Source organism: Porites lutea, chromosome 2, assembly GCF_958299795.1.
Source record: "Porites lutea chromosome 2, jaPorLute2.1, whole genome shotgun sequence".
NCBI classification, from domain to species: Eukaryota; Metazoa; Cnidaria; class Anthozoa; order Scleractinia; family Poritidae; genus Porites; species Porites lutea.
This window is the reverse complement of record NC_133202.1, coordinates 2,646,778-2,656,033: the sequence shown is the minus strand read 5'-3', so window position 1 is coordinate 2,656,033 and position 9,256 is coordinate 2,646,778. Positions and strand designations below refer to the sequence as shown.

The following is a 9,256-nucleotide window of genomic DNA, read 5'->3' as shown; positions in this document are numbered from 1 at the left end:
AGACTTTCACACATATTCCATACGATAGGTGAGATAAAAACAAGAAACGCAAGGTTCCATGCACAGTTTCAGTTCGATTTACACAGCTTTGATAAAAACACTCTCAGTTTCGAGAATAGTTTATTCTGAACCATAAGAAAAGATTTAATAGGAAGTTGAATTTTTCGCTATTCCTCTTTCACTTTTCACATTCAGTTCATTTTATTTGCCGGAAAGTAAGCCTTAAAAATTAAGGACGTTTGATCATATTCACGCTCGCGCATTCTAGTCTTATTTTAAACTTTTTAGCGGAAGGACATCTGTGAGCAGGGAATAAGTCAGCACAGAATTTGATTATCGGCGAATTTCTATAATCGTCCATCGTTCTGCTAGTGATAAGCTAGCCGTTGATCCACTCGTCTTGCTTGTTTGGGGCTGAGTCTTATTCCGGTCAAAGAGAGAGAAAGATAGCCTCCCACGCAGACGTTCTTAGTTCTTTGGGTGATGCAACGGCGGGGTTACCTTGTAAGACTGAACAAATGGCAGAATTTTTTTTCACACGTTATTGTTTTGTAGTAAAGCCGACTTCCGTTCAGCAAATTTAACCTCCGAGGTAATTTTATTCAGCGAGATTCTGAGGGTGGCCACTAGTACGAACGCTATTGAGTTACCGTAACAGAGTAGTTTGTTTTAAAACTGTAAGGGTCTTCACCTTTCATGTGACCCTTCTGATCTTTCTGGACTGAGCTATAAAGTCAAGCGCGAAATTACCAAAGTGCACTTCCTAGATCTGGAAGTCTGCTGTTATTAGTCTATTTTTATTCCGCTCAAGTCAGCAGACATTCGTGGGGCAGGAACGCGGGACGAACCCCCTATACTGAGAACGTCTGCGTGGGAGGCCAAGAGAAAGAGTGTCTGGCAAGGTTTCCAATCAAAGATTTGTGAACTCATGTCTGGCGAACTCTCCAAGTGTTTATATATACACAGTTATACGCACCTTATAACTTTATGTGCGCTAAACGAGTGTCTTTTGGTCCATAACTTTCAAAACGACCGCTCCACAGAATGTCACTGATAACACGTAACGCAAAAGAGTATCGAAGTAAGACTGTACAATAAACGTCACAAAATCTACCAAAGCGGTCCCTTCCGGGTTTTCTGTCTTTACGTCATCCTAACCATCTCGTACTTGCGGGCGCGAACAATAGAAACGTCAATATTACCTACCGATTCCTCGCGGCCCCTGTTCAAGCAAATCGAGATTTTTTCTGGCACACTGACTGTATATTTAAACTGTAAGTACATTCCTTAATATACGCGCTAGTCACTAGTAATAGTTGACACTACAGCTGCCCCCGTTCTGTATATTGTCGGTCAATAGTATTCTTGCTGGTTGTGTAGCTCCTTGAAATATACCGATTCATAAAGAAGATTTTCACACATATTCCATACAATAGGTGAGATAAATACAGGAAACGCAAGGTTCCATGCACAGTTTCAGCTCGATTTACACAGCTTTAATCAAAACATTCTCAGTTTCGAGAATAGTTTATTCTAAACCATAAGAAAAGATTTAATTAGAAGTTGAATTTTTCGCTATTTCTCTTTCCCTTTTTACATTCAGTTCATTTTATTTGCCGGAAAGTAAGTCTTAGAAATTAAAAGGACGTTTGATCGATTCACGCTAGCGCATTCTAGTCTTATTTGAAACTTTATAACGGAAGAACATCTGTGAGCAGGGAATAAGTCAGCACAGAATTTGATTGTCGGCGAGTTTCTGTCAATGTCCATCAATCTGCTAGTGATAAGCTAGCCGTTGTTCACTCGTCTTGCTTGTTTGGGGCTGAGTCTTATTCCGGTCAAAGAGAGAGAAAGAGTGTCTGGCAAGGTTTCCAATATAAATCAAAGATTTAAACTTATATATACACAGTTAAACGCACCTTATAACCTCCCCTGCGCTTAACGAGTGTCTTTTGGTCCATAACTTTCAAAACAACTGCTCCGCAGAATGTCACTGCGTAACGCAAAAGAGTATCGAAGTATGACTGCACAATAAATGTCAGAAAATCTACCTGAGCGGTCCCTTTGGGATTTTCTGTCTTTACGTCATCCTAACCATTTCGTACTTGCGGGCGCAAACAATAGAAACGTCATCATTACCTACCGATTCCTCGCGGCCCCAGTTCGAGCAAATCGAGATTTTTTCTAGTATACTGACTGTATATTTGAACTGTAAGTACTGTCCTTAATATACGCGCGAGTTACTAGAGTGCCTACGCGGGATTTCGCCTCTGGGCAAAATCCCTGCGGGGGCAATAACAAGCAGACAAAATCGAATGGTAGGAAGACATAATTGAATCTTAATGAGATAGAGTAATTGAATGACAAGAAGACATAATTGAATCGGCTGCACTGTGAACAGTATTTTTGATATGAAAACTGCTTCACATACTTGCAGGCAATCTCTCTTGTGGATATACATGGACTTTGAATACAGTCTATTTTTTATGTCAGTTTTTATGTACATAACCAATGTTAGAAACTGAACGACAACTCATATTCTACTTTCCTTTGACTTTTTTTAAAATATCCTTGAGAAAAAATAAATCAATAAATTAATGCTCTCCAATGGTTCCTCCTTGTTGCAGTCACAGTATTCCATGCATTAGCAACCAATTCCGGCCTTTAATCTGAATCAGGATATCCCAACCTTTAACAAAATAAAATGAACATTTATTCAATATTGATGCCGAACGATAATTTCATGAAAAAATCTAAGATTAAAGAGTGCGCTTTCACGATTCGATTTTTTTCATTTTTAACGAACATAGTAATGCAAAAGTAATCTAATTGAGAATAAGTTACCGGCAGAAAGAAAACCGGGTTTAACATTGGAATATTTGTTTAACCTGTCCAATGCAGCTAGACCTATAAATATAAAGCAAGAGATTCATTCTCATAAATTTACTTTCTCAAAAATATTTTTAAAACTAAAAAAGGTGAAGTGTGCTTGCACTATTCGAATATTTTGAGCGGGATCAACATGTGGAATATTTGTTCTAAGTGAAAATACTTTACACAAAAAATACGGGTCAATCTTAGGAATATTAATGATCCCCAATGTTGCTATAGGTATTTTAAAGGATATATATATATATATATATATATATATATATATATATATATCTTAATCACAAATGAAGACAGAAAACAGTTTCCTTTCAATCCACCTATATTTCGATCACATTCAGGGTGACTAACTAGCCGTTAACGTACAAAACTTTTAAATTGCTGAATTACGAAGGTAACGCGCGCGCATCACAACTGAAATGACTGTTATTTTAAACGTCTAACGGAAAATGTCATAGATGACACTATCATCTCCTGCGCGCGCCCGCGCGCGTCTTGCGGTTCTGGGCGTAAAAACCATCATCTTCATTAAGTCCTTGAGGGCGCAGCGTTCCCAATCTATACATCCACTGTCCCTCCTTCTTCCTCAACTCCCTCTCTCCCATGGCTCTGTCTATTAACTGTATAGTTAAATGGCTTAATCCTAAGTGTCCCGAACTATGAAAATGCTGGTAAAGAAAATCGTCATTCCTCTTATTTTCAGAAGACAACTTGAGATGGGCATTGATCCTACTTCTGTGATTATTGAACCTAGACCGAAAAGTAGTGGTAGTGGATCCAACATATTGAATGCCACATACCTTACAAGTAATAAGATAAACCACGTTTTTAGAGTTACAATTTAAGTTGTAATTAATACGGAATTCCTTCCCATTGGTTTTGCTGCGGAAAGTTCTCCCCACACACAGAAAAGTACAAATTTGGCACCGATTACTACCACACTTTAATGTTCCTGTTACCTCTTCCTTAGCGGCACTCCTAAACTTTGCTCGAACCAAGAAGTCGGAGAGGCATTTCGGTCTTCTGAAAGCAACCATTGGCACCTCTTTAATGGCATCCCGGCATCTCTGCGAAGAGTGAAGAACCGGATGTAGGTTCCTCAACATGCCTCCGATGTTAGGCAGACCCGGGTGGTACGTCACTGTGAAGGGAATCCTGGTATTTTCCTTTCTTGGTTTATCCCTCAATGCTTCATCTCTAGGTGTTTGTCTCGCTCTATCCACTTGTTGTTGTATGACATTCTTCTCATATCCCCTTTCTTCTAAAAAACTACACAAATCCCGCGCTCTGCTTTCAAAGAAAGTCTCCTTGGAACAAATCCTCCTCAAACGTAATGCTTGTACATAGGGAATCCCTTTCTTGCAAGAGTTCGGATGACACGACACCCGGTGGAGATACTGATGGCTATCGGTGGGTTTGATGTAAACATCCGTCTCCAGTTTTCCCGATTCATTCACGACTTTAACATCTAAGAATTCAACTTCTTGATAGGACCATTTTGATGTAAACTTGATCGTTCTATGCGCACCATTTAGATAATTAATAAAATCTTTAAGACTTTCCTCCCCTGCTGTCCAAATTATAAAAATATCATCAATATACCGCCACCAAGTATGGGGTTTTATTAAAGCGTTTGAAATCAACTGTCTTTCTAGTTTGTCCATAAAAATGGACACGCGGGCGCGGGCGCGCGCAGGAGATGATAGTGTCATCTATGACATTTTCCGTTAGACGTTTAAAATAACAGTCATTTCAGTTGTGATGCGCGCGCGTTACCTTCGTAATTCAGCAATTTAAAAGTTTTGTACGTTAACGGCTAGTTAGTCACCCTGAAGAAGATCACTGAATGTGATCGAAATATAGGTGGATTGAAAGGAAACTGTTTTCTGTCTTCATTTGTGATTAAGATATATTTGTGTTTATGAGGACGGGGGAGAGAGATGCTTGGGACAATTTTATATATATATATATATATATATATATATATATACAGTACCACAAGTGAAGAGTAAAACAATATGTTTTTCGTCTCTCACCTATATTTCGGCCGTGTTAAACGGCCTTCATCAGGGTGAATGGCCGTTACAAGCATCACACACCATTATAACATGATAACGAACAAATTTGAAAACTTGCACGCGCTACAAAGAAAGATAAACACGCGCGCGCTGTTACCGGACGCGAGACCTAGTCGACCTATTCTGGCTGTAAAAAAAGTCGCTTATATTCAAGCCCTGAGGCTGAATACAGTTCAACCTATAGGCCCACTGGCCTTCTTTATCCCGGAGAGCTGATTCTTCCCCGGACACTCTGTCAATTAACTGTATACTGACATCCTCAAGACCATGGTGTCCCGGGCCAAAAAAATGTCTATACAAAAGATCATCCTTGTTTCTACCCTCAAAAGAAAGCCCTGAATGCGCTCTAAAACGGGCCTTATGATTGTTAAACCTAAGCCTAAATTTTGTTGTTGTTGACCCAACGTACTGCGCATGACAAACCTTACAGGACAGCAAGTAGACAACATTACTACTATTACAGTCCAGTTCGTAGTTAATTGTATAGCTCTTTCCAGTTCTGTAAGAGGTAAACCTTTCTCCCGGTTCCAGGTACTTACAGACCTGGCATCGTCTGTTACCACACACCACTGTCCCCTTGGAGCTCCGCTCCAGACGCGTTGACGGCCTAAGTTTAGCGTGTACTAAGTAGTCCCCCAGGCTCTTGGGTCTTCGAAATGCCATGAAGGGTACGTCTTTGATGGCTTTCCTGCATTTTTCTGAGCAATGCAAGAGCGGCTGAAGTTCTCGTAGGATACTACCAATGTTAGGAAGACTTGGATGGTATGTCACTACCATTGGCACTCTGTTAGTAGCATTCCTAGGGCGTGGTGCCAATGTTTCCTCTCTTGTTTTCAATCTCGCTCTCCTAATTTGCTTCAAAACAAATGCTTTTTTATATCCCCTGGCTACAAGAAACCTACATAGATCAGCAGCCCTGTGATTAAACCAATCCAGCCTAGAACATATTCTTCGAAGTCTCAAAGCCTGGGCATACGGTATGCTTTCCTTACACATCCGGGGATGACACGAAGTGTGGTACAGATACTGATGTTTATCCGTCGGCTTTATGTACAAATCAGTCTCTATTCTTCCATTGTTATTTATTACCTGAACATCCAGGTAATTAATCCTCTCTCTAGACCAGTCCAAAGTGAACTTAATCGTGTCATGGGCTTCATTGATATAATTCAAAAACTCCAGCAGCTCAAGCTCGGTCCCCGTCCACACCATGAAAACGTCATCGATGTATCGTAACCAGATGTAGGGTTTTCCGGGGGGGAAATCTCTACTCCTCATAAGCTCGGCTTCTCGGAGATTTCCTCGCCACAGTCACTCCTCCCAAGTAATGTACAAATTTTAAATTTAATGTTAATTAACCTATTTATTATCATTTTTATTCCGGTTGTAATTCATTATGTGTGGCAAAATAATAAAATAAAAAATAAAATTAGTGTGTGTAGATATAGTTACCCGCATGACTTTGGTCACTGATATTCGGAAAAAGCCTCTCTCTCAAAGTTAGAGTTAATACTTTTAACGTGAATAACATTTTGTACCATCGGACTTGATAGTTTTAACCAATCGTAAAAACACATCACAGCCATAGCTTTTTTCCGTACCTTTCTTTCTTCCTTTCCTTTTTTTCTTTTCTCATCTTTTTCATTTCCCTCTTCTTCCAGCTAGCTGAGCTCGGTTTTTTACCTTTCCAATTTGCTTCTGAATCAGTGTCTCTGAGATCTATATCGTGTGGCATAGCCAAGACTTCACCTTTCGGGTCTATCTGAAACATCTCAGCGGTAAAATCAAGGTTTTCTACAACGATAAAGCATATAAATTTGATAGAATTACTGAGAAAAGCAGGCCAGTAACTTTCAGCCACGAATGGAAGCCTTGAGATTTTAATTACTTTTCTGTGGTACTTAAAACTTTGTTAACACACGAAGTTGAGCCCAACCCTGTTTCTTTTTAGTTTAAACATCTATAGGCAAATTTTTGAAAAACGATCAGGATATTCGCACAGTCAATAGTTCAACCCGTGTATTCGTCGAAGTGAACATATAGAAATGTAAATTGCTTCACATAAATATATCATTGACTAGAGATTGTGTCTGAAAAAGTTATCTGGAACAAAATAAGTCTTTTGTCCTTCGCTCGTAATAAAAATTTAATGATCTTTTTCCTCTTTTTAATGGAATAATCTTGATTTTGAAGTAAAGAACTTAACCTGGTTTCCTGATGTCCGGTTTATTTTTCACATCTAAAGTAAATGGACTGCCCATGATCGGATTCTCTGCTACTTCGACTGACACAGTAAACTTTCCAGGAGTTATGGGGAAGTACGAGACTGAATAACGGCCATCCTTTAAGTCTGTCACAACTGCCTCCAGTCTCTCTTGCCCTGACAAAGAAATGATTTTGGCACTGACTTCATCTATCGCGCAGTAACTTGTTTGACCTTGTGCATTCTTTGTACTAACTGTAAAAGTGCCATGCGCGCCTACAAACCCCTCTGTGAGATTCTTGCCTTCTGCAACTGATAATAAAGGCTCAGTGTCGCTTGTGACTAACTTTCCCGGTGCGTCTTTTAGAAAGACATCATTTTGCATGTACTTGACCTCTGAGTAACCCAGTTTCTGCATAGCTTCCGAAGGTTGCAAGGTAACAGAGAGTTCTCTCAGCTTCCCTTCAAGTACTGCTTTAACGTTTAAAATTTCCGGTAAGTTATTTCGAGAAAGAATCTCCTCTGAAAAGGCTAAGGTGCTGTCTATTTCCAGCAGTTTCCCGTCTAACATGGTCATTTGATTGTCAAATGCATATTTAAAGGCTTTTTCCTGTTTGATTAATTGTTCGGTCACACTTGTTTCGTGCTGGCGTATTAATGATATGCAGAGTTCAGCGACTCGCTTCACTTCTTTTGTCGCTTCTTCGATACTCCCGTTTACTTTCATTCTTCTTTTCTCCAGAGAGACTTTGTAACTTCTCAAACGAGACCCGTTTTCCTGAGCTTCATGAACTCTGCTGCCAATTTCAGACTTAATGTTTTCAAGTCCCTGGTCAAGCGAAATCTTGTTGTGATCTTGATGTTCCAAAATGGCGCAGTCACGGCAAATACACCTATTGCAATTTTCGCAGTAAAACCTCATTTCGTCTATATGTACAGTACAATAGTTTGCCCTACGAGCATAATCTTGCACATCGCAGGACTGGAAATTTCTGACATCTTTTACATGGTGGCCACTGAAAATTTTCCCTTTCTTGTGGATGCCGACGCATTCATCACACATAAAGCCATTGCATTCAAAGCAGTAATATTTCAAAGGTTTCTTTTCGTCGCAGGATCCACAGTGAGACGAATCTTCTTCCCCTTGGCCGCTGTAAGCCTCCACTATTTCAACCATCTGTTTGTAAAAAAGGTTGGATGGCAGGCTGTTAATGTTGCTATTAGGACATTCGGTGATTTGACGACATGTCGGACAACTCAACTGTCCTTCACGATGCTGCCGTACCCAAGCTTCCAGACAAGTCTTGCAGAAGGTGTGGAGACATTTCAGTATTTTTGGTTCATTTATTTGACTAAAATTTTCCTGGCAAACGGGACATTCCAATTCTTTTTTGACATCATCGAAAAAGCTCTTACTTTGCGCCATTACTTCGAAAGGTGGACGGTTACGTCGGTGAGAACGGCAGCCATACAGAAAACAAGGATTCTCGGAATTATAGCGGAAGGGAGCGGAAGTGGACCGGGGGTCACTTGAAGGGATAGACGAGAGGGCCCTTCCTCGATCCTGAGACTGGGACCGAGTTATACGATCGCCGAAGATTTTTCCGAATGGATCTTCGTACGTGAGGGGTACGTAAACAATTTTAAACTTCATGAGCTCTTTTGATATTCAGTATGTGTGCAGAGGCTACAATTATCTCTTCCCTCGAGTTGAATTAAGGTGAGTTTTAAAACGCTGCTTGGTCGTTTGCAGTTCTACTGAATTCGTAGAAAATTCGATTCATAGTGATTGCTGATCAAGCTTCGCAATTAATTGACAATGGGCCCTGTGATCTATGTTCACGTCACATAGATGAAAGGTACCTCCAGTTTCAACGTTTTTTCTTTTGCTTAAAAATATGATAACAATAATAAAAAAGACATGAAGCTGTTCTTGCAGGATAAAAGATTGTTAAGTGAATTCCTATTCAGAGGTCACAAGGCCCATACAATGGATTATTACTTAATTATTATTATTTTTAAGCTTATTCTTATTTATTTTTGCCAGTGTTGGCCGGGACCCCTCTTCTTTGACAAAATTACCTGT

At 39.8% G+C, this 9,256-nt stretch overlaps 1 protein-coding gene across 1 annotated transcript; it reads right to left on the bottom strand.

The window, feature by feature from the left end:
* Positions 1-2,377: 2,377 nt before the first annotated feature.
* Positions 2,378-8,596, bottom strand: LOC140927399 (E3 ubiquitin-protein ligase TRIM71-like). Its single transcript, XM_073377041.1, has 3 exons — positions 7,174-8,596; positions 6,569-6,761; positions 2,378-2,689 (listed from the first exon to the last, which is right to left on the bottom strand). Exons 1-3 carry the CDS (start codon positions 8,594-8,596, stop codon positions 2,665-2,667), a joined length of 1,641 nt encoding a protein of 546 aa, XP_073233142.1. The 3' UTR covers positions 2,378-2,664.
* Between the last annotated feature and the right edge of the window lie 660 nt (positions 8,597-9,256).